This window comes from Spinacia oleracea, chromosome 3, assembly GCF_020520425.1.
Source record: "Spinacia oleracea cultivar Varoflay chromosome 3, BTI_SOV_V1, whole genome shotgun sequence".
Classification (NCBI taxonomy): domain Eukaryota; kingdom Viridiplantae; phylum Streptophyta; class Magnoliopsida; order Caryophyllales; family Amaranthaceae; genus Spinacia; species Spinacia oleracea.
Genome location: NC_079489.1, coordinates 1,391,466 through 1,416,991, shown reverse-complemented (window position 1 = coordinate 1,416,991; position 25,526 = coordinate 1,391,466). Strand labels below are relative to the sequence as shown.

The 25,526-nt window shown below is 31.4% G+C and overlaps 2 protein-coding genes across 2 annotated transcripts; both read right to left on the bottom strand.

The window, feature by feature from the left end:
• Positions 1–1,121: 1,121 nt before the first annotated feature.
• LOC130470664 (transcription factor bHLH36-like) lies at positions 1,122–4,530 on the bottom strand. Its single transcript, XM_056841191.1, has 3 exons — positions 4,062–4,530; positions 2,294–2,656; positions 1,122–1,529 (listed from the first exon to the last, which is right to left on the bottom strand). The coding sequence occupies exons 1-3, from the start codon at positions 4,467–4,469 to the stop codon at positions 1,464–1,466; spliced, it is 837 nt and encodes a 278-aa protein (XP_056697169.1). The 5' UTR covers positions 4,470–4,530; the 3' UTR covers positions 1,122–1,463.
• A 3,820-nt stretch (positions 4,531–8,350) lies between these two features.
• Positions 8,351–24,445, bottom strand: LOC110782431 (uncharacterized). Its single transcript, XM_056841222.1, has 6 exons — positions 23,706–24,445; positions 22,698–23,087; positions 22,475–22,549; positions 11,430–11,831; positions 10,563–10,919; positions 8,351–8,670 (listed from the first exon to the last, which is right to left on the bottom strand). The coding sequence occupies exons 1-6, from the start codon at positions 24,057–24,059 to the stop codon at positions 8,602–8,604; spliced, it is 1,647 nt and encodes a 548-aa protein (XP_056697200.1). The 5' UTR covers positions 24,060–24,445; the 3' UTR covers positions 8,351–8,601.
• Positions 24,446–25,526: the final 1,081 nt, after the last annotated feature.

The following is a 25,526-nucleotide window of genomic DNA, read 5'->3' as shown; positions in this document are numbered from 1 at the left end:
GAAAAAATCTAGGTTACATTCATTTTTGAGTAACTTTTGTGTATTTGGTGTAATTCTAGGCTGATAATTTCCCCTTTTTTTAGGGTGCCACATATATAACATGTAGTTCTGTTCTTTTTGTTACAACTTCAAATAGCTTTTTCGGGTTTAGTTTGATACTTTGATAGGTTTCCTCCTATTTCAGACTAACCAGAAGTTGTTTAACTTGTAACATTGTCGAGCTAATTCTTTTAGCTTGTGTGATTGTTGGTGTATAACACCCCTTTCAGAATAAAAAGGCGCTATATTCTTGTATAGTTGTATCTTTGTATGTTTCATAACGTGTTACAGTATTAGTTTACAAAGCAGTACAGACTTATATAGAGGTCTGTAGTTTATAAGAGTAATTTTAGTGCAATTAGGCGCGAATGGAATACACAAATTCTTATTTACATGAGGTGTACGATAAATATTGTACACCGAAGTTAAAGTTGACGTAAAATGCTTAAAAGTTACCCTTATATATGTAAAAGTTATCTATTTTTTAGTAATAAAATTTTTCATTTTAATAAAAAATATTTCTTCAAAATCACTAATAATGTATAAAATTAATCATTTAACACTTTAAAATATTTATTTACTAACTTTTTTTTAATAATATAAAAGTTAGAGAAAACTTAGTAAAAATTAGAGAAAGCTAGGTAAAAGTTATGTTGGTGTACAATAAATTTATTATACACATTGTGCATGCAAGATCTTTTGAATGAAATATGGATTATGCGTTTTAGTACACTATGCAACCTTGTCCAGTTTTTTTTTATACATCTTAGATCATTTGAAGGGTGTTGGCCATGAGATGAAGCCCTAATTAATTAAGCAAGCTCAATCAAACGTACAACAAATGATACACGAGGGACACAATGTACACCCCTCCTTATAATTAATTAACTAGTTTTGGGCCCGGGCGATGCCCCGAGTTACTACATTAATAACATTCTCATCTGCTTAAATATTTTATTTTTGCAATAACATTAAACATGTAATAGCTTAGTGGTAAAAGCTTTATTGTTCACATTTTTTTTTAATGTGTATGAAGATTACATGGAGCGAACTGTCCATAAAAAGAGCGCCAAGTGTCACGTATCCTTTCTTGTAGACGCCTTTTAATATATAGTATAGATAGATTAAAATTCTAAAATCCAAAAACATCATCATACTCACTTGCTACAAGGTCTACAACTCTATAATTGGGGTGAACCGTAACACCAAAAAAAAATCATCAACTTTGGTGAATCGGGTGGTAACACCACAAAAAAAAATCGTACTCACTCACTACAGTACTATTTTTAAGGTACACGTACAACACGACAACTACCCAAAGTACCACCAAAAACAAACCTGGCCTGAAGAGGGCCGGGCTGGGCCGGGCCGGGTATGGTGAAGCAACACATACACAACAATGCAGCAAGGTAATGATCATATGACTAGCAAACGAGATGAATCAATCTTTGTTGAAGCCGATTAATATCTAAACATGTTATGTCATTCACCTACAAATAACATTACAAAATTGTTAGAAGATGTGTTATTAGTCGCGCGCAGATCGACCAGGGATACGGATTCTCTCTAGTGACTGAACGGTCTAATTATTGGGTGAAGTAGAGAAACGGGGTTTTGGTACACAATAGTTTTTCTATTTGTGTTTGTTCTCCTTCTCTCAATACATATGATAACTAGATGGTTCAGTAACGGGAGATAATCCTTTACCATACACTAAAACACTAGTGCATGCTCTAATATTAGTCTACAACTTATTCACCCTAATCTTATCTGAACTTATTTTATGTTACGTTATAGTATCTGTACTTATTGACCATTCTTTATCTTATATAATCTTATGATCTTAGTAGACCTAAAATAATTGAAAAACACGTGAACAAAATAAAGCCTTAAATATAGACAAAAGATTCAGATTCTCTCTAGTGACTGAACGGTCCAGTCCAATTATTGAGTGAAGCAGAGAAACATGATTTTGGGACAACAATAGTTTATCTATTTATATATATTCTTCTTCTCTTAATATACCAGATAACCAGAAGGTTCAGTAACAGTAGAGAATCCTTTATCATAACCTGAGTGAAGTAGAGAAACATGATTTTGGGACAACAATAGTTTATCTATTTATATCTATTCTTCTTCTTTCAATATATCCGATAACTAGATGGTTCAGTAACGGGAGAGAATCCTTTATCATAAACTACAACAAAACTTCTACAAATAAACTAGAAATTTGAAAGAAAACTTTTCATTTTACCTCGCATACCATCTTATGAACAACTCTTTCATCAACTTTGGTTGATATGCAGCTTGAAACACTAAGACCTTCTTCAAAAACTACTTGAAGTGCACTTGATAGAGCAAACCTTTCATCTTCACAACCAACCTCGATTTCTATATCGAGCCCTCCTAGACATGGGTTGATCACTACGGTTCCTCGGCGAGGTCTAGGATGGCTCGAACCACCCACTAGGTATGTCGTAGGAGTAGCCGCCGTGGTCCATTCGGGTGCGGCTGATTTTAGCTCATCTCTTTTAAGAGAAAGATCTTGTATGTTTTTCTCCAAGTCTTTGATGTAATTCACAGCTTCAGCTAAGTGATCACTTGTAGACCTTTTACCCTGGAATTTCATATATATTGGTTACTATTCATTCCCTAAAATTTACTAATGAACTTCATATGCACTTAATAAGTAAATTCCATCATTTATCCTGATACTTAAATAATTAATGGTGTAGACGAGATACAATCTCATATTTAAAGGTCAATGAACCACCAGTCCGACCACCATTGTATTATTTAACCAACTCAACTAGTTGACATCCATAACTTCCCTCGTTATGTGGGAGTAGTCCAAGCAAATCACCACCAAGTGAACTTCTTGTACATTATTGTCAACCAAACAACTCTCTAATCCATCCCCAATATCTAAGAAAATAGGATTTTGGTAATTCTCAAACACTAGCTCATACTTCACTTTTACTTAATAGAATTACTACATGTTTGTAATTCTGAAACACTAGCTCATACTTCATTTGTACTTAATAAGAAAATTCCTTTTCCCATGTCATGATCAAGTTCTAAATTAAGCAATGATGTAGACGAGATTCAACCCCAAATTCAAAGGTCATGGCAACCACCAGGCACCAGACCACCACCGCCATATAACTTAACCAACTTAACTAGTTGACATATATCCACAACTTCCCTCATTACACGGGAATGAAGTTGATCACCATCTCATATTCTCATGAACTTCTTGTATCATTGTCAACTAAACAACTCCCTAGCTAATCCATTCCCAACATATCAGAAAATAGAATTTTGGTATCAATCAAATGACTACTTGTTGTCACTCTTTAGTCTTATTTACCTATAATGTACAATTCCACTAAATTGATCTATTTTGAATTATTAGTCCTTTTTTAAACTACATGTTCTACTTTACATGACTATTTTTTTTTAGTTAGGTCGGTCAACAAAGCGAATGATAAAGAAGAAGATATAGATCATAGTCTATAAGATTTGGAGGTTGGGGGAGGGATTTTGGTAAAAACCCTAACGTACTTTCTAGTAGAAGATTAGTAATAATAATTGGTTTTAATGGAAATGAATTTTTGTATAAATTTGTAGGAAAAGTTTATGTTGGTTCCATGGTAATGTTAGTTCACCAAAATGTATTTTTTTTTCTTCATATATTTTCATTACCATCCTTTACTCATTCGAGGTGATATTTTTAATGTTATTTTCCCCTGCTAAATCACCCTTAAGTTCATCCCAATTCCAGTCAATTATTATCAGCTACCAAACTGACCGATATAGTCTAGGTTTTGGGAAAGGGGCTTTGGTAAATTGTAGAAACCCTAATCATCAAAAGAGGCAAAACCCTAATTCAACCTATGTTAAAGCTTTAATTAATGCTTTAACACTTCCTTAAACATGCTAAACAACATCTTGAATCATTTAGTTAACCCTTCAAAAAATAAAAATAATTAAAATTAAATAGATTAATTATGTGTATATACCTTAATATATTCAGGAGGAAGTGTAGATCGAAGTGAAGAATAAAGGTTAGACATTTCCAATCTTCTTTGACGCTCAACTTCTCTATGTATTGTCTTCTTCTCTTGATCATCCTTATTCTCATTGCAATTATTACTAGTATTACCAGGAGAAAACACCGATTTTCGGCCCCGACCTCGACCACGACCTCGACCTCGACCTCGGCCTCGATTATTTTGACCAAGGTTAACATTTGTTGTGTTCATACTTTGTACTACTTCTACTGATGTAGAATCAGTCCAACAAAACTGATTTTCAATGTTGTTTTGTTCTTCATTCCCAATGAATTCATAGATTTTGTTTTGTTCTTCTTCACCAATGAATTCATTTGGTTGGAAAGATAGTTCACCAGATCTTTGAAAAGGAAACATTTTTTTGGATTGGATTGTTTTTGATAGAAAAATAATGAGAAAATCAAGAGATTTAGTTAATATTAGGAGAGATATGATGGAAAAAGTTAAGATTATGTTTTGTAAGAAATCTTGTGATTTGTTCAATTATTTAAAGAAAAGATATAGAATAAAGATTGTAGTAGATGTCTAGTATCCTTCTGATACCAATGATGTCTTGGTCTAACGTCCTTGCAGTAAAACTGGAGGCGGTTTGTGTATGACATGTCATAAATTCAAATTCATTCTCCCCTATTTATAATGCCTATCACGGTATACTCACTCCGTGAGGGCGGCTTGTCACGTAAACAATACTTATTATAATGGTTCTGTTACGGTATACTCCAGCCGCTTTGATATAGTGGCGACACTTAGACTTTTAACATTATTCACAATTTTCAATTTGAACACCATTTGTGACTTACACGTATGGAAAAATATGGTCATGTAAAACCTTGTTTGATTCGTCTCAAATCTCAATATATGTACTTCAGAATATCAACTTTTTATATTTTACGTATGCATACAGAATTAGAGATATTAATATTTAAAAATTAATAAAGTAAAGTGTAACCATTATATCGAACGGGGAATAGCTCACAACAAGATATTTTATACACATGAAGTTGTGTGCACCTTTTTGGGGGCTCCACGATTTTGTACATATGTTATGAACTAACTACGTGGAATCTTTTATCCCCCTTGTATGATTTGATTAAGAGGGAGTGATCATTGACTATGATTAAGGAAAGATCTCAAATATTTGGTATATCTATTGAACTATTGTAAGATGATGTTTCCTGGTGTAGCCGTGTGAGAATAGAATTATTGAAGAGTAAATTAAAAAAAAAAAAAAGCCCACTCTCTTAATGTTCTTTATGTTTAAAATCTTTCAGCTATTTAAAAAATTGCGAGTATTTACTAATTTATGTTCAATATATGAGAAAATACGTAGTATATAAGCTAGTAATGTGGAGTTTTATTTGATTCATCTTAATGAGTACTATTACATCCATTTCTAAAAGTTTTTTATACTCATTATTTGCACAGTTGATATTGGATATACATTTCGAAATGAAATTAACAAAATCTCACATGATAACATTTTATAATAGTGTATATTTATGGTCAAAATTTTCATAATTTAAAGTTTAAACACATATTTTAAAGTATAAAAAACTTTAAGGAATAGAGGTAGTATAAGAATATCAAATTTCTACTAATAGAAAACTAAAGATATTAGTGGTCAAAGATGTGCATATGTTTCTTTATCGCAATGTAAACACACAGTTTTATCATCAGGGCCGTCTATAGGGAGGTCTAATAGGACCTCCAGCACAACGCCCCAAATATTGGGGGCACAAAAAAAATTAGTGGTAACTTACATAACCTAATTATTGGTTATATAATAAATCGTGCAAATAGAAGATACTTAATTGATTTGTGGATCAATGGTACAATCTTCTTTTAAAGTATCATAGGTTTTGAGATCGACTCCAATATGTACTTTTGTTTTTTGTTTTTTAGTGTTACTAATCGTTTTATTAAGTAAAGGGCCTCCACATTAAAAAAAAAAAAAAGAACAGGGCCTCCATTCCCAGAGACGACCCTGTTTATCATTTACGGAAAATGATAAATGTAACCACTCCGCATATCTTTGTAACGAAGTAGCAAGGGTTGATATGGTTCGTGAACCATTTGTGAATAAGTTCGGTTAAAGCTTGTCTAATTAAGCTATAAAGGCTCGATTAAAGATTAAGCTCATTAAGTAAATCAGCCAAATTCGAACAATTTTATATTTAATTCATTAATGTTTGTTAATTACTTAGGTAAATGACCCAAGCTCGAACAACACATGTCACCACTTTTCTTAACCTAAATGGACGGCAGCTCTTTTAATGATGTTTGTTTCCCGCCGTAAACTAAATTAGAGAACAGCTAATTATTCAAAGCTTTATGGTAAATAATTTCAGCCAAACAACTGATTTTTTTAATCATAATTCATCAATCTCGAGAGTAGACTTATGATCGAATGGGGTTGTTGATATATTTAATCGAGACAAGAATATGATTCACGGTGTTTTTAAAATAAAGCTTTTCGTCAAATCTTGACAAAATTAAAATTAAAGTTTGTTTGACCAGGAATGTATAGGAGTAATTAAGAATACTTGCAAGGGTTTGGATTAAAATATGCCTTGAATCGGTTAAATTTCTCTTAAAATAAATCAACACAAAAATAATACTTCTTTCGTTCTTATTTACATGACACAATGAGGTTTTGGACACTATTCATACAATCTTATTTGACTTCCTTATGATTTATATTTTTAAAAAAATATAGTCGTGTGGAGTCTTATTGGATTCGTCTCAATAAATATTTTTTAAATATCAACTTTTTATAATTTTTTCTTATCTATAATTGGAGATATTAACGTTTGAAATCGTGCATTGGCAAACGTGCCTAAATAATTGTGTCATTTAAAAAAAAAACAGAGGAAGTATCATTTTAAAGCTTTTTTCGCATCTGTTTAGAGAGTACCATGTACTATATACAGTTATAATTTTTTTAGGTCATCTGCGATCTACAAGAAATTGTACCATTAACGACGGAAAATGCCGTCGCTAAATGCCAATAATCGTTGATTAATGACGGAATTAAATGTCGTAAACCCGTCATAAAAGGGGGCCGTCGTTAATGAAAAATCCCGTCGTTAACCCGTCCTAAAAGATATTTGCAATGGTTGTTCCCGTCTTTGTTTGGTTGTTAGCCCCGTCGTAAAAGACTTTTGCGACAGGATTTTTAACCCGTCGTAATTAGGTTGTCATTAAAGATACAAATTTTTTGTAGTGTATTATCAATTTTGCTTATGTTATAACAGTTCATTTACAGGTGATCAGATTCTTCTTCAATAAGCTTGTATTTGGCTTATTGAGATTTATCAAGACGTTAGTTTAATTGAATTGCTTAGTATTCTGTATTTGTTTGGTTGAACACGAGAAGTGAGAATTTTATACTCTAGCAAAAGAAGAAAGGCGGCAGGGCGGCAGCAAAATAAACAGTGCACTAGTGCAGTATGATTGTATGAAGCCATGAAGGAGACACCGAAGCCAAGGGATGGCCTACATCCACAATTTTTATTGCACGTTACTCTTTAAAAAATACTACCTCTATTTCAAAAAGATCTTTACGCTTTGAAAAATGTGTCTAAATATCAAAACTTTGACCATAAATTCTCACTATTACATCTATAAAAAATTATCATGAGATATCTTATTAAATTCATCTCTAAATGTATTTTATAAATATCAATTTTTTATAAATTTTTTCATACGAAATTCGATATATTAACAGTCAAACATTGCACCGGAGTCCGTGCAAATAGTAACTGTAAAGATCTTTTTAAAACGGAGGTAGTACAAAGTACGTAGTATTAGATTAGTTTCTTAAAAAATGTGGCTATTTACGAGTCTTTTTCTTCAATATAGTGAATGAAAATATGGTGGATATTGTTCTAATTAGTTGAATTTTATGAGTAATCGAGTACATTGACCAACTCAACTAAAATATTAAGCGGATTGTTAAAGCCTCAATATTAGTTTTATACTCTATCACACTCCTTCACATGTTGAAGTGTGGATGCAGCATATGCCTCCTTATACTCAGTGCGAAATATTCCACTTTGAAAGGAGGGGTGGATGAGATTTAAACGCGTGACCTTCGCGTCACGTTGGCTCTGATACCATGTCAAAGGACCAACTCAACCAAAAGCTACAATGATTAGAGTACACATTAGACGAGTCAGACAAAAATCAACTTCATCAACGCTACAATAAATTCACAGAATCCCTTGTTGAACCTATGCTGAAAGGAAGTTTTACTTTATTCGGTTTCGGTAAGAATAAACAAATTTCTTTGATTTCGCTCACACATTTATATATACAACTATATTTGTTACACACCCTTCCTACTCCAGTAACATTACATTGCCTAAGTAACAAAAAGAACAATAAAATGAACATATGTGTAACACATATTGCATGATACTCCCTCCGTTCCAGATTAAGTCACGGCCCTTAAGAAGTTATATATGGAGTATGGGCGTATAACATTTGATCAGCAAACATGGTCGTTCATCAGTCTCTGTTGTAGCCGATTCACATCAATGCATGTTGTGTTTGCCACCTGCATCGAAGAAAAAATCAGATGAGAGCAGAAAAGGCAAAAATCACCCAGAGAATACATTCAAATCAAACCAGATCATACCATAAAAATTCACACTAGATTAGACAAGGAATAATCAAAAGAGACCAAAAATTAAAAAATCTGACCAGATTAGGTGAAGAGAACAGAGTCTCAACACGACCAATAAAATATCAACATCAATGTTACAAAATATAGTTGATTCCCGTCCAGGTTTATTAGGTTAGGGATTGGAGTATCATTAAAGCCATTAATACATCGGATCTAATTAATCTAATTAATCAACCTATAACTAAACATTCATTGAATGTACACTGGAGTATATCAGTTCACAATAAACACAAGTACGGAGTACATGAAATTTTAATGTGCCGTACTACGTACGCATGCAAAACATTAGTGATAGTGGATATGTATGTTAAATTCTGATGAAAGTCTGTCCTCTTACTTTTTATTTTAAGTTTTTTTTACAAGTACTATGTAATCGGTAGCACGAAACAAATTCAAATCCTCTGTCCCACAATTTATATACCATTTTTATTTTAACCAGGCTGATAAACGGTACATAAATAATACACAAACTGTAGACAGATGATTCAGACTCGTAAATAAAGTAGCTTAAACTCTTAAAGGTCCTAGCTAGAAGATATGCATGTTGCATTATTTCCTGCATGTTAAACGTTGTTGATTCAAATGATATATATTGTAATTAAGAAGACTATAGAGTAACATGGCTCATTTACTCAAGGCCACATATAAAACTGAATCACCATTAATCCATTGTTGACACCATTAAGCACATAAAGACTATCTATAGTACATCTCCAAGTATGTTTATACTTAAGCTAACCAAACTGTAGATATTATATACCCGTTTGGTAGCTTAGTAATGCTAGCTAACCAAACAGTGAACCTGATGCACCCAAAGAACATAAGTCATTATTAATGGTAAATGAATATGGCATTGTGATAAACATACTCGAATATAATCCATTATCACCATTTGTTACCGTCTGCTAAATTGGTTGTACGAGTTTTATTGTTAGAAAAGAGGATGTTGAAAATCAAAGTGTGTTTAGGAAGAGCATAATTTTAATTACAACTCCAGGAAGAGCATAATTATCAGCTGAATGCATGGGGCTAGCTAGGGATACATACATATTAATTGTTCTTCTTCAAAATTCTATCTTATTTTATTAAAAAAATGCATGGAACTAAGATATCCTACAAGTACAATGACAACAACCCATACAAAATCTCAAAGGTGCATAGAGAATGAATTATTTGCTGTAAATCCGTCCTAATTAAGATTAGTAAATCATGGGGTAATTTAGCTACTCCCTCCGTCTCTTTTTGTTTTTTACGTTTTCCTTTTTGGGTGTTTCAAAATTTTCTTTACGTTTCATTTTATATCATCACATTAATGATTTAATATTCTATCAAAATTTATGTCAAATGATTTTTTAACCAATTAAATTCATTGGTTATTTAATTTCTCACACCTTTCTATTAGGACATTAAATTTTTCTCATATTTCCAATATCATAATTTTGATAAAAGTGAAAACATTATAAATAAACGTAATTTTTCTTGTTTAAATAAAAAATAGAGGAATCTCAATGCACGTACATTAATTAGTCGTTAAATAAACGTGCAAAATGGCAAACGTAAAAAACAAAAAGAGACGGAGGGAGTAGCTAATATCAAGGACAAAGATTAACTCATCCTAATCTAGTTCCTGTTATTTTTATTATATAGTATAGTTTCTTCACATTTTCTTTTCTTGTGCTCTTAAAATATATACCCTGGTGTAGGATGGACACTTTAAGTTCCACAAATAATCCACTTCATGTAAAAAATTGTGCAATATTTACCTGACATTGCAAATGGTGAATTACTCTTTCATTAAACTTGGTTGAAGTGCAACTAACAACCTCAAGTCCTTCATCAAAAACTACTTGAAGAGCTCTTGCAAGCGAAAACCGGCCTTCGTCTTCATAACCAACACTAATCTCTATCTCAAAACCAACTACAGATTCTCTGATTAGTACAATAATGCCTGTAATTACTCTTGAAGAATTGCTTGATCCACCTAATTCATTAGTCGAAATACTCGATTCGATCGAGTTTTTAAGCTCATCTCTCTTCTCTTCAAGATCCTTTACATTCTTCTTCAAGTGTTGGATGTAATTTACAGCTTCATCTACATGATCACTTATTGATCTCTTTCCCTGAAATTACATAAAAAAAAAAAAAACCAACCTTAATTAAAACCTAACATTGTAACATTAACATGACCGAATTAAGATCAAGATTTTGGCCTAGTGGTTAAGACTAAAACCGGTATTCTGTATAATATGGCAGTTTAATTTGCATCCGCCATTTATAATTTTTATTGTCCTTCTGCCTCATTTGCAAAACCCCCAAAAAAAACAAGTCATAAAACCCCAACCAAAAACCCTAAATAAAGAAAATTAATACAAACTCAAAAATGTTATATATCCATCAAATTAAACATACCAATAAGAAGAAAAAACAATGAATAAGCATTACTAATTTTTCCCACTAATTATTATCATCAAATAATATTATTTTTTCATTCTTTTCATTTTCTTTTGTTACCTCGTGGAAATAAAACCAAGATCAGAAAATTGATTTTAACACACCTCGAACAGACAGTTTTCCGTGTTAGTTCTTAAAATTAGTGTGCAAAAATCACTTCCCTGAAAATCGAGACATACCTGTATCGATTCAGGAGGTAGGGTTAACCGAAGAGAATGATAAAGATTAGCCATTTCTTGCCTCCTTTGACGTTCATACTCTCTATGCAAAACCTTTCTCTCATTTTCATCATCATTATTAGTATTGGTATTAGTATTATCACTAATACCAGCTAATAATGATGATGATAATGTTCGGCCCCGGCCTCGACCACGACCACGACCTCGACCTCTTCCTTGAGTATTATTGAGGCCTCCAACAGAAGCATTATTGTCCATTATAATCTGATCTTGTTCAAAGTTGGTTAGTTCATCAAATTGGTCCCCTTCATCACTAATCTTGAAAGACAGCTCACAACTTTGCTGGAAAGGGAACATTTTTTGTTGTTTTGTTCTGATTTTAGGAAAGATCAGATCAAATAATGAAGATCAGTTCAAGAAGAAGAAATCAGGGAGAAAAGGGGGAAGGAGGATTTGTGAAATCTTTTCAAAAGAATGGGGGCTTTATTTATTTAATTTATTAATTACATAATAAAAAGAAATAAAAGAAGGGTTTTTATTGTAATGAGATCACCCCCAAGGCCCCAACGGCCACTTTATGTTACGATTTTCTTCACCTGATCTGGTCTAATTTTTTTAGTTTTTGTTCTGATTTGGTTTGAACTTTTCTAGTCTCGTCTGTTCCGGGTTGAATGTTTTTGTGTGAGTGCTAGCTTCTTACTTTTTGTGGTTTGATCTAATTTATTTAGTTTCTGATCTTGTTTGTTTTTGTTGTTTGGTTTGTCTGATTTGAATGTTTTCTATAAGCACTTCTTACTTTTTTCTGATCTGGTATGATCTGAGCTTTTCTGGTATAATATAATTTAAAATAGAATAAGTAATAAGCGTTTCTTACTTTTTCTGATCTGGTATTATCTGAGTTTTTCTTGTATAATATGATTTAAAAAAGAATAAATAATACTCCTACAATAAGAATAAGATTAACAAAGCCATATTAGGGTGATTCTCCACAATTTGATGGAATCTCAATCTTTGTGGGGCTACCCTAAAGTTGTCGTACACTATTATGATGTACTCTTTTTATTTATGACCCTTTGATGATATGGTGATGATAGATTGATAGGGTGATGTATCATATGATCAAGGGAGGATATGGGAGGATCATGGTGATCAAGTAAAGATCTAGAATATCTATTTAATTATCCTGTGTGTATGAATTATAGTATTGGGTGTTTGTTGACCCACCAACTAATGGATAGTGTACTATTCATAAAGACCTTGATAGTTGATATATATGGATACAATCTACTATGGTTTTTATAAAATGACTAGTTGATGGATTCGTTAGGTGTAGACATTGTTAATGGGCGGGTTTTGTACGGGTTAATAGTGGGTCGGGTCGTGAAAAGAAGGTTACTTTAAAGATGGTCAATATTGTGAAGGTTAAACTGGTTTGCGAGTCAATAGTGGGTCAAAATTAGGCAGGTCAAACCGGTTGTAGACAATGAGCAAATGAAAATGAAAAAGGAGAAATATAAAATCAAATATAAATGAATATGAAGTTATACATAATTATTCATATCACAGCTATTTTAAATTTTGAAATTATTGGGGTGATTAGTTTGACCATATATTGACCGGCCATGTCCAATAAGCGTTTTTTCGAGTACCCTATTAGATTACCTCGTCTAGTTAGGTGATGATTTTATGTCCAACTATTAATGATTTTAACGTCTGTCAAAGTGTGCACAACTTTAACCATTAATATATTTAATTTTACTTATTTTGTTTGTAGAATATATTAGGCAAAAATAGGACAATCCCTATTTCCAAAGGTCGTTTGTATTTGTTGAAACATGAAAAATAATTTTTTTTAATCACTACAGGAGTATCTTGTAAGTTACAAGTCTTTAAACCAAGACTGATAATTTCTAATTTGCTTATTTGAAAGCTTTAAAAAAGATAAATAATAATCCTCCTAAAAAAATGATAAATAATAATATAAAAAGGTCTTGGTTGTATGGTTCACCTAGTTGTACATAGAAAATAGGTAGTCAATATGTTCTTCTTTGGTAATTAGATAGTTAATCATATTAATATTTTATTAGACATTCTTTATCTGCATCAATTGAAAGTTTGACCACATACAAGTCCATCAAAATTCTATCGTTAAATCAATTGGTAGATAGCGGGCAACCTAACCAACATGTTCATCGATAGTTAGATAGTTAATCAATCAGATTCATTTTTTTTTTATTGTATTAGACATTATCTATCTCCATCAGATGAAAGATTGACCACATATAAACTGATGAACAAAATTCTATCAAATGGTCTTGCATGCACAAGGTGTACAATAAATTTAGTGTACACCAACATAATTTTTCCCAGATTTCTCTAACTTTTTACCCATTTTTCTCTAAATTTTATGCTATTAAAAAAAAGGTTGATAGATAAACATTTTAAAATGCTAAATGATAAACTTTATACATTATTAGTGATTTTGAAGAAATATCTTTTATTAAAATGAAAAATTTTATCAGTAAAAAAAGGTAACTTTACGTATACAAGTGTAACTTTTAACCATTTTGCGTTAATTTTAACTTCAGTGTACAATATTTATCGTACCCAGTGTAAATAAGAATTTATGAAATTCTATTGGTTACAAAAAAAAAAAATCTATCGTTAAATCAATTGGTAGATAAGGGACAACCTTCCAAAAATGACACCCTCTCTTTTCACTAGAATAGAAAGATAGGGATAATGTGAGGAGGTTGTTTTTTCGCATATCAGATATGTGTGGAAACACACATATCAACTAAAAGACAAATAGCTAAAAGACAAAAAAGAAGTACCATTCATGTTAAAAAAAAGTACCATTCGCTAAAAAAAGTACCATTCTGTAAAAAAAAAGTACCATTTTTGTTTACAAAAGTACCATTTAATTATTTTTTTGTCCTTTTTCTTATTTTGTCTTTTATTGTGATATGTATTTGCCCATACATATCTGATATGCGCTTGTACTTTCTCATAATGTGAGACCTCTAATAAATAGTCTAATTGTCACTCCATTCAAAGCATGATATATCACTTTCTCATCTACCCACACCTCTTTTTACCAAATTAGTCAGCTAAGGGTCCTTCTATTTATAGTATGCCACTAATACTATGCCATGGTAAGGGACTAATTAATGGTAGGGTGCACATAATTAATTTCTTGAGCTACTCGACCACATGTTCTTAAAAATATCTAGAATTTTTTAATATAGTTTTCAATTCAACTTTGGCTATGCATCATAAGATTTTAGAAATATTAATAAGGTTGGCCTTGTAGATTAATAAGCTAAGTAAACTAAGAAAATACTTCATCCGTTCTTTTTTAAATGACACAATTATTTAGGCACGTTTGCCAACGTACGATTGCAAATATTAATATCTCCAATTATGGATAAGAAAAAATTATAAAAAGTTGATGTTTAAAAAATATTTATTGAGACGAATCTAACAAGATCCTACACGACTATGTTTTTTCTTAAGTATAAACCACAAAAGGAAGTCAAATGAGCTTATGTGAATAGTGTCCAAACCCCAATTGTGTCATGTAAATAAGAACGGAGGAAGTATGTCAGAAATTGTATCAGAATTTATCTCAGAATTTATTGAATTATATCATACATACTTTATTTTTTTAAGTGAATGAGCCATAAATACAAGGGTAAGAAGTAAAAAGGATGAAGGAAAATTCAAATATATTAATTACTAGTCTTATATGTACGCGATGCGTGCGAATATAAGAAACAGATTTGTGTTATTACATTTATACCTGAAATAGCATGTAAAAGATAGAATATAAATGCGATACGTGCGAATATAAGAAACATATAAGTTAGATATAGCCGAACGCATATAAAAAGATTGATTAAAATGGTAAGAATTTATTTAAGGGGCTAGATTGATTAAAATGCTTCTTTGGCTTTTTTCTATTGGATAGATTGTCATTATATTCTCTATTCTATAAGTGTGGAGGATATTTAGTAATCCAAGGGAGACACTAAAAGTAAATTTACTAAAATAACCTCATCTCTTCACTATATAATAGAGATAATGCACACAAACTCTTTGTGTCAACCAAGCCAAGAGCTCTGGTACCTCTCGCGTATATTTCTAGCCATTTTTACAGGTTAAACTCATTGAACATATAACGCATCTATGATAAGAAATTTTAGTACCGTAATTTAAATGTTATAAGGTCAAACTTTTACCACTAGAGCAAGTTTTACTTGGTTACTTTATCTACCGAATTCTAATAGAATCCGATACAATTACTGAGATTTAGGGGTCGAATGTTGTAATGGGTTAACAAGTTTTGGGCTGGCCCACAAATTGGAGCCGACCTTTAAATAAACAAGAAAAGAAACGTGTGGAAAACTTCGAACGAGTTTTTACCAGTAGTTCGGAACACGTACGGAAAATGACCCTATAATAATATACATTCAAATAATTATTAATAAATAAATAATAATAATAATAATAAATAATAATAATAATAACACTAGGGCTTTGGGTTACGGTTTCTTTCCTTTTTCCTTCTCTTCTTTTGGGGAGTTAGAGAAAGGGGCTGTTTCGTTGCTGAAGCGGGTCCAGACGTACTCCAGGGCTCAAGACATAGGGGCACGGGCAGCTGCCCACATTTTCAGCAGGATCGGGTTCGCCATAGCTAGAGGAGTGGGGGCCCAGATTGTATCTCGGCTCCCCACCAACTTCTTGTAGTCTACTTGATCTTTGTAGCTTGTTAAGCTTGTAACGTTTTGGTGGTTTCCCATAATAATAGTTATATTAATAATAATTATAATAATAATTATTGAATGGTGGGAAAATAAAGGGGGCGCAGCAAAATCAACAGTGTATCAAAGTATCAAACAGGATTATATCTTCCAGCACATTACATCATAATATGATATTAGTGGCACCCACTTCACTAATTAATCACGATTACTTAGCATTGTTCACCATGACTTGGTCAATGTGTCACTCGAATTATATACTACTTTATCAAATTACCCAATATAATTATATTAGGTTAATGTCTCTAGTATAAAATTATTACTCCCTCCGTCCCTTAATACTCGCACCGGTTTGACCGGTGCGGAGTTTAAGACATTTGAATTGACTTATTAATTTAATGGTGTTAGTGGATAGTGGGGTATTTTTTTAATATTGTTAGTGGAAATGTGTAAAAGGTGGGGAGTGGTGAGTGGAGGATGTGAATTTTTAAATATTTTTTTGTAAAGAATAGGGGTGTAAGTGGGGTAGTAGATAAGTGTGAGAAATAATATAATATTGATAACAATTTCCATTTATAGAAGCGGTGCAAATATTAGGGGACGGCTCGAAAAGGAAAGCGCGCGGTGCGAGTATTAAGGAACGGAGGGAGTAGTTTATTATCTCATAAATCAAAATATATATTACTATAACAATAAATATAAGAGTTATTACGAAGTAATAAGGTATTTGCATAGTGATTAAGACTGAAGATCTGTGTACAATAAATCTGTTATCCATGTTCAAGACACTTTAACTAATGGAGCTAAGCAATTAATGCATTTTTTATTTTTTGAAATTTTTTTAGTTTATACGGAGTAATAATTATCAAACTCTAGACGATGTATCAATAATTATGGGAGAGATTTATATTAATAAAATCTAAAAGAGTTCTATTGTTTCTTTTAAGCGTATAAACCATGTGTGAGTATTGGACTAGTTATATACTCCGTATCCCACACTGAAGAAATACATAGAAAATGACAACATTGGCTAACATATAATATTAGTGGGCTACTTCACATATTCCCAATTAATTTTATGATGAAATACCGTCAGATTTATATGTGGTCAATATATACATTCTCTTGTTCGAACTCGTGTTAGGCCTAGTGAATTTATCAATTTCTATATCTCTTGAATATCAATGGTAGGAGAAATGAAGGGATTTACTTGGAACTTTGTGTCAAAGTTAGTCACACATTTTAAGTGGAAAATATTTGTATTTGGTAGGAATACTTGTGTAGTATTTTCTTTTTTTAGGTGGAATGTCAAATATGTTGGGCTGTTGATGCCTTAATTAAGCTGGTCGGCCTTTCTATGCTCCTTTCCATCTTCCTATCATTCTTGTCAATTGTCACATCCATTTGGATAGTGTCTCACACTTTCATTTGAATAGCAGTTAATAAATGATGGAAATGAGAATAAATTTAAGCGTAATTTGACAAGAAAGAAGCATCATATTTCATATTATCCAGGATAATTCAATCTAATCTTAAAATTAGTAAATTTCTTCACAAATTTACAAAGGATCCAAACATGACTTTACAAGAATATGATTGCAAATAAATCCAATTGCTCATCATATGATTAATTGGTTGCTATTACAAACAAATGAGCACTAATCTCCACTTCAAATCCAACCTTTCAATTAATTTGCTCAACATGAGGAAAATATCTAACCTCATTTATTTTTATTTGTACTATATATAATAAAATCTTGGAAGGTAATAAATAAGGGTGATGATAAAAGTCGCAAGTTGCGACAATATTTAGTTGTCGCAATCTTATGTGTCACAGTTTAATTGGTACATATAGGCGCCACGTAGGCTATGTGTCATCCGAATATTTTTACTACCAATGCAATATTTTTACTATGAAAATATGTAAATAAGGTAGTCGATATAAAAAAGGAAACAAATTAGAATATTAAGATTTTCTCACCTTTTTTGTACATATATAATATGTTATATATAAGTTAAATATTTCAGTTTCCAATTTAAATCATGACACGTAAACATGCCATGTCATCATTGTGACACGTCTTAAAGGTCGCATGTTGCGACCTTTATCATTTTCGAATAAATAAAGTCAAAAAAACTATTGGCATATCACTATTACATCAAATTAACTAAAGAAAAAAAAATTCTATCAAACTAACAACTCATAAATCAAAAGAAAAATATCTAGATCCAATGATTCATACATAATTCCAAACTAGTATAAGGTGGTTGCATTTATTCGATCTCTATGCCAAAACGTAGATCATTTCTTGTATACCATATTGTATCTTGTATGTGCTTTTGTTTGTAAGTTGATTCGTACGTAGTCATGTCTTGATTGTTACGAAGGACCGCCTGTAATAACAAAGTAAAGTAATTTACTAATTTACGTTAGATTATCTGTCTTGAGTGAAATGATTTCAAACCGACTTTAGAATGAGACGTTCAAAATTACCCTAGACTCGATCAACATGCATGGCCTGACATATAGACTGACTTATGATGATACGTTCAAAATTACCCTAGACTCCATCAACATGGCCTCACATAGCTCATCGATCTCATTCAATTGCATGTGTTAATGTACAAGTTACAACGTTCTAGTCTATTTGTTACAGGGTAAGTACGTACAAGGGTAAAGGGAATAAATTATATAAGGTACTATAATGAATTTGTATGCAATAAATAAAATAAATGAGAAGTTAGAACAATTTTCTGCTATTATAATTAGTAACTCTTACTAAACAAGCTCTTTGCAACCAATTATTCATCTCATTCTTACTACTCTTCCTCTCCTTTCTTTGTTTTCTAAGTTCCACATATTTTTCAAGGAATCTCTCAATATATATCTACCACCACAACTCAATTTTCAATAAGGAAATCACCGGTATTAATAACTTTGGCGCGCTGACCTCTTTATAGCGTTGTGAACAAAGTCATGTCGACAATCAAGGGTTCACCGAATAAGAGAATGTTACTCTTTCGGCCCTTTGTTATGTATAAGTTTAAATTTGTAACGTTCTCTAACAATTCAGGTAGATTTTATTTTTCTGTCACGTATAACTATAATATCGTGTAAATTCTTTTTTATTCATGCAAATTATGACTATATTTTAATGACTGTGACATACATACACTTGCATCATGGGATAGATCACGTGCATATATGAATTCTAGTTACTGAAAAATTTGTCAAACATTAAACAGCATTCATGGGGCTGAGTCCTACATGTTGCATGCATTACATATTTAATTACATATATAGTTTAAAGTTTAAGTAGTTAGCTGTTCTTGCCAGATAGATACATCTATCATTATTGCTACGGACCCCTTCATAGAATATACCGTTGATTTATTTGAACTAATATATACTCTTAGGAAACGATTTATCGTATCCTTTACTATTATTAAGATTTATAATGTACATAGAATTCCTAATGTTATGTAAATTTATTTATTATTAATAGGTTTAGGTTTTAGGAATTTATACTGTGTTAGGGTTATATTAAGCTAAGCCGTTTTCTCCTAATATTATCTGAGTTTAACAACTATCGATAAAAAATGTCACTAACTTTTTTTTTGATAGAAAATAGACACTTCACCATTACGTTAATAAGGCCCTATTCTTTTTGGCTTAATTCAGCTTCAAGACTTATTTCGTAGTTCAGTTCAGTTCAGTTCAGTTCAGTTCAGAAGCATTCAGTTCAGTTCAGTTCAGTTAAGTTAAGTTAAGTTTAATTTAATTCAATTCAACTTAATAATAATAATAATAATAATAATGTTATTATTATTTATTTATTATTAGTATTATTATTTATTTTATTACATTACTTATTATTTATATTTATATTATATTATTATTAAATGTAACTAATTATTTATTATTAATTATAATTTATTATTTATCATTTATTATTATTTTTAGTAATTAATTACGGATTATAAGTTATTAATTATTAATTAATTAGTTATTTATTATTCAAGTATTAATCTTAGTTCAATTCAGTTCAGTTCAGGAACATTCGGTTCAGTTCAGTTCAGCTCTAAGGAACAGGGCCTAAGTCACAAAAATATACGTCGTCTAAAGAGTTAGTAAGCTCGTCTAAGTCACCAAAATGTCACTAGCTAGCTTTATTGTACATTTGTACTTACTCCGTATGATTAATAGACAAACTCAATTATGAACAACAAACATATAAACACAACTTTCATACTATTATTTTTGATGTTGCGTTTATTATTGTTGATGTTGCGTTTATATATATGTCCTACCACTCCTACGTACAGCAATTCATGTCTGCTTCTACCCTTTTTTTTCTTCCATTTAATTTGGGTTAAAGTTAAGGAAAAGACAGGTCATTGGTTTGGCATCCTAGTCACAAATTTGGCCAATATGTTCAGTAAAACTCAAAGAAATTTGGGCACATATATGATTAATGAAAACCTTATCAATCATGAAAAAAAGGAGTTGGTTGATCAACTGCTTTTTGAGACGGAATTTTGGCAGCTCCGATCCATCACAAATTTGAAACGGCTTTTTAACAACTCTATCACAAAGTTGAGATGGAATTTTGGCCATTTTATGCACAACTTATAGACAAAATTTTGATATTTTATATAAGTTTGAGATGCTTATACTACCTGTCTTAATATCCGACTCTAATAGTTATACTTTTGTAGTTTGCATACCTCTCTAAGATTGCTCACAAATTTACTGATAGGTATTATCAAAAGGCCATAACAACCCTACTAACAACCATGGTAGTTTAAGAGCCAAGAAGGCACTCACACTCTGTTCTAGAGAGACGATTATCATCCCCCTACTTATACCGTTACACTTTATTGACAATTGATTTTAGGATGTGAAAGTTCAATAGAGGGAGTACGTGTTACATGTCAATTGCCAATTCATTTGGGTATGTGAAAGCTCAATAGAGGCAATACGTGCTACACGTCCACTGTCAATTGATTTTGGGATGTGAAAAAGCTCAATAGAGGCAGTACGTGTGACTTTGTGCTCCACCCTTTTGTTTTTTTTGTTTTTTTTTTTTGGTGCTACTATTTCTACATGTGCATTTTAAAGTTATAATTATTTGATATACTGTGTTTGGGGTCACATTCAAAGTCCTTGCAACATGTCAATTTAATTAGTTACCATAAATATTGGACCTTGTTAACAATGACATTATATATCAATCATATCATGCTCTCTCTAACCGTAGCTATTTTATGGTGTGTCATCCAAGATCCCAAACCACTATATTTATGTTGAAAATGAGACATGCAACCAAGTAACCGATCAACATGTTTGTGGTTGTGGATTTCCTCACAGGATTTGAAGATGACATGCAAAAATTAGATATTTTTTTTGTACGCATGCCAAGAAAGAGATGGTTATCATGTTAAGTATCGATTCCTCTATAATCCTACGTCTTAACAGAGATTAAGGAGGTCAAGATGTACACAAACTTTTTTCTATCGGATTGATAACATTTTATATTGTAAATAGTTACTTATTAATTAGGAAAGGGCCTAGTCGAACTCTCTCGATTCCCCTCACCCCCACCTCCCCTTGATGGTTTATCAACAATCCCGAGTCTAAACAGAATTTAAGGAGGTCAAGATGTACATAACCTTTTTCTTTATTGGATAATTGAGACCATTATTCATTGTTAATTGTTACTTATCGCATTAGAGGCCCAAGTCGGACCTTATGAGTATTATTAGCATAGGTGTGGAGTGTGGATACAACTCTTACCAAATTAAGAAACTTTTATGCATGTTATCTAAGTATGTTTTAACTTATCGTAAGATTAAACATTAGATGAAAATAGCTTCTAATTCTATAAGAAGCAAGGGAAGTCTATAAATCTACACATATAAGAGCACATAATAGCTCAAAAACAAGTTATTTTCTTTCAGGTAGAAAAATAAATTAACAAGATCCAACATGATTATATATATTTTGTTAATCATGTACTACATAAATAGTACCAACAATTAATATATTTTTTGTGTTAGCACCCGGTCACCCTTAGGGGCTAATTCGGATTCGGGGCGAGTTCCGGGTGATTAGGTTTCAGTCCCCTCCCAATTGTTGTTGTGGGGGATCGAACACAGGTTCTCCCTACCAAGTTCAGTATCAATCACCACTGAATCAACAAGCAATATGATACAGCTAAAAGGACGGAGAAAGTATTACGAACAAACCTGCATATGAAAGGATCATCTCTTATAGTCTTATGTATCATTTGAAGAAACTACACTCATCAATTTCTCTTGCAAATGACACGAATCTACCGATGTAACATCATCAACCTACACCAAAAATGATTAATTAACAACAACACAATACTAATCAAACTTATGCAAGAACTTAAAATCCAAATCCAAACTTAATTCTTGTACTTAAGTATACTCAAGTACAAGAATTAATTAACAAAATTAAAATAAAATTAGTATATACCTCACAATAAATCACGTAAATCCACCTTTGATTAAGTTTAGAAGTAACACAACTAACAACATCAAACCCTTGTTGTGCTAACAATTTGAGTATTTTTGAAATAGGGTAAGGATCTTCATCTTCAACTCCGGCCGTGATTTCGATCTGAATTGTTCTTGAGAATTTGTGAATGCTCACATTATAATCACTAGTACTACTACTGGCGGAGGTAGTAGTACTAGTTGATGATGAACATTGAAAATTATCTCTTTTATTATTTATTTGGTTTTCTAATGAAGAAAATGAGTGTTTAAGATTGTCTCTTTTCTCTCCTTGTTCCTTAACATTCTTCTCCAAGTCTTTGATGTACCTTGTTGCCTCCGTTAGGTGATCCGATACCGATCTTTTTCCCTGAAAATCAACCCGGCCCATTATTAGCTATCAAACATATATCAATCTACAGAACTCGACCATAATACAGTTTTGAGAAAAGACTAACCTAATTTTTTCGTATACATAAACAAAACAAAAAACAAAAACAAACTAGCTTTAATTTAATTTGCATTATGATTCACCAAAATTCAAATATTAAACAACATGATTTCAAAATGCATCAAAAATCAACACACAAGAAATGAATGAAGGTAAATTGCTAATTACCCTTTACCCTTAATTGGAAAAAGTAAACCCAATCTAGCTTTAATTTTGCATCATAATGCATCAAAATTCAAAAATAACATACTTGAAAATATAATGTATCAAAAATCAACACACAAGAAATATAGTATAAAATTTCCCCAAAAAATAAAATAAAAATACAAGATAGCTAGTTTTAATTTTGCTAAAAAAAAGTAAAATAACGTATGAAAAGAAACATAATTTCAAAATGCATCAAAAAAACACACACACACACAAGAAATGTATGAAAGGAAATTACTAAATTACCCTTAACCCTTAGATTGAAAAAAAAAATGCACATCCTTCCCCTTCCCAAAAGAAAAAGAAAAGATTCAAAGAAGAAGAATTTACCCTAACATACTCCATAGGAAGAAGGGAACGAAGGGAAGAATAAAGATTAGACATTTCTTGCCGTCGTTGGCGTTCGACTTCTCGATGAATAACCTTCTTGTTTGCATTATCATTCCCATTAATCTCATCTCCATTGTTATTATTATCTTGGATAGACTTTTCGGACCGCGATTTTCGAGTTTTTGAGCTCTTTAAACATGGATTAAGACCATGTTGAGGATTTTCTAGAAGGTTAGTAGTGGTAGTAGTAGGAACACTCACATTTTGCTCAAGTTGGTTATAAAGAAAATTAGAATCTTCCAAATTATTATTAGAAACTTGGAAAGACAACTCACCACTTTGAAAAGGAAACATGGAGATCAAGATCAAATAAAAATGATTGTGGAAAAAAAGATTTGGTTCAATGAATTAGGGAAGAAATGGGGAGGAGATTTGGTGGTTAGGGTTTGAGATCTTTTTTATGAAGTGGGAGATTCCATACAAATCCCTCTTTGCAAGCAAAAAGAACTCTTAATTAATTATATTAATTGATTAAGTAATTAATTAATTAAGTATTAATTAATTAATTAATATTGGGTATGGATTAGTTATTGATTAAGATTAAAGAAATGGTGAAATTTTGGAATGAGAAGGTAGCATATGCGCACCATTAAAATGGTGCAAAAGAAGGAAGATGAGGAAGAAGAGGAAAGAAAATAAGAAAAAGGAAAAAGTGATTATTAATTAGTTTGATAAAAATAAGAATTGATTCATCCATTTTTATACATCAAACTTTATGGACGGTGGGCCAAGAGTTGTCTGAACTAATAAGGGTAATGATTTGCTTATTTAATTAATGTGGGTTTTGTAGTAATAATTGACTAATTGGATATTAATATTGATTAGCAAAATCGGATTTGATCACTTAAGAGATATTGTTGTTGCTAAATCTTTTTTTAATTTGTATTTTGGTACTTGTTTGATTATGTATCCTTACTATATTAAGTGTATATATGTTAAAGATGCTTCACCATTGAGTTCAATGGAGAGCTAGCTTTTTTCTATAATTTTTTATTTTGTTTCAAACTACGGAATATAATTTATTAATTTTACTTAATACTTGATAAAGGGTACATATTAAATAAGGAAAAAAATTTATAGAAGACAGTCTGATAGGTTTTTATTCGTTAGATAAACAAATCAGCTCTGATACTCTACAAAAGTATAAATAGAATTCTACATGAAATCTCGTGTTTTTAAGCTTAATATCTGCGTTGTATTAACTATATTAGTAAGTCGTTAATTCTATTCATGCATATAAAATTAAACTAATTAAGATTGATTGATGGGGAATTCACCTTATAATCACTTGCAGGTCGCAAGTGGAGCCCAATCACCATCTGCTTGTGCTTGAGAGTGATAATTCCTTTACCATGTCCCTGTTCTCAAATTTTAACTTGCATATTTAAATTAGCTGACCTGTGATATATGTTACTTCACTAGCATCTTCTTGCCAATAATTGAAAAAAATATACATCCAACACTGTCAATCTTCCATACATTTCATTTTATTGTCAAGTTATATACTCGATCTAATTGTGCATATTCCAACACATTTCTCATTTATTGCTATGTCTCTTCCCCCGCACTCATAAAACCAAAGTAATAAGTTTAAGTTATGTATTATACTCCCTCCGTCTCTTTTTGTTTTTTACGTTTTTCTTTTTTGGGTGTATTAAAATGTTCTTTACATTTATTTTTATATCATCACATTAATAATTTAATATTCTATCAAAATTTGTGTCAAATGATTTTTTAACCAATTAAATTCATTGGTTATTT

Bases quoted from the DNA above. Each gene is read 5' to 3' on its own strand.
- LOC130470664 (XM_056841191.1), bottom strand. From the start codon at position 4,469: ATGTTTCCTTTTCAAAGATCTGGTGAACTATCTTTCCAACCAAATGAA. The intron at 2,657-4,061 runs GTATATACACAT...ATGAAATTCCAG, and splicing joins TTCCTCCTGAATATATTAAG to GGTAAAAGGTCTACAAGTGA. The intron at 1,530-2,293 runs GTAAAATGAAAA...TGTTATTTGTAG, and splicing joins TTCATAAGATGGTATGCGAG to GTGAATGACATAACATGTTT.
- LOC110782431 (XM_056841222.1), bottom strand. From the start codon at position 24,059: ATGTTTCCTTTTCAAAGTGGTGAGTTGTCTTTCCAAGTTTCTAATAAT. The intron at 11,832-22,474 runs TAAGACTATAAG...AACTGATCTTCA, and splicing joins TAGTTTCTTCAAATGATACA to TTATTTGATCTGATCTTTCC. The intron at 8,671-10,562 runs GTAAATATTGCA...TCTTCGATGCAG, and splicing joins TTCACCATTTGCAATGTCAG to GTGGCAAACACAACATGCAT.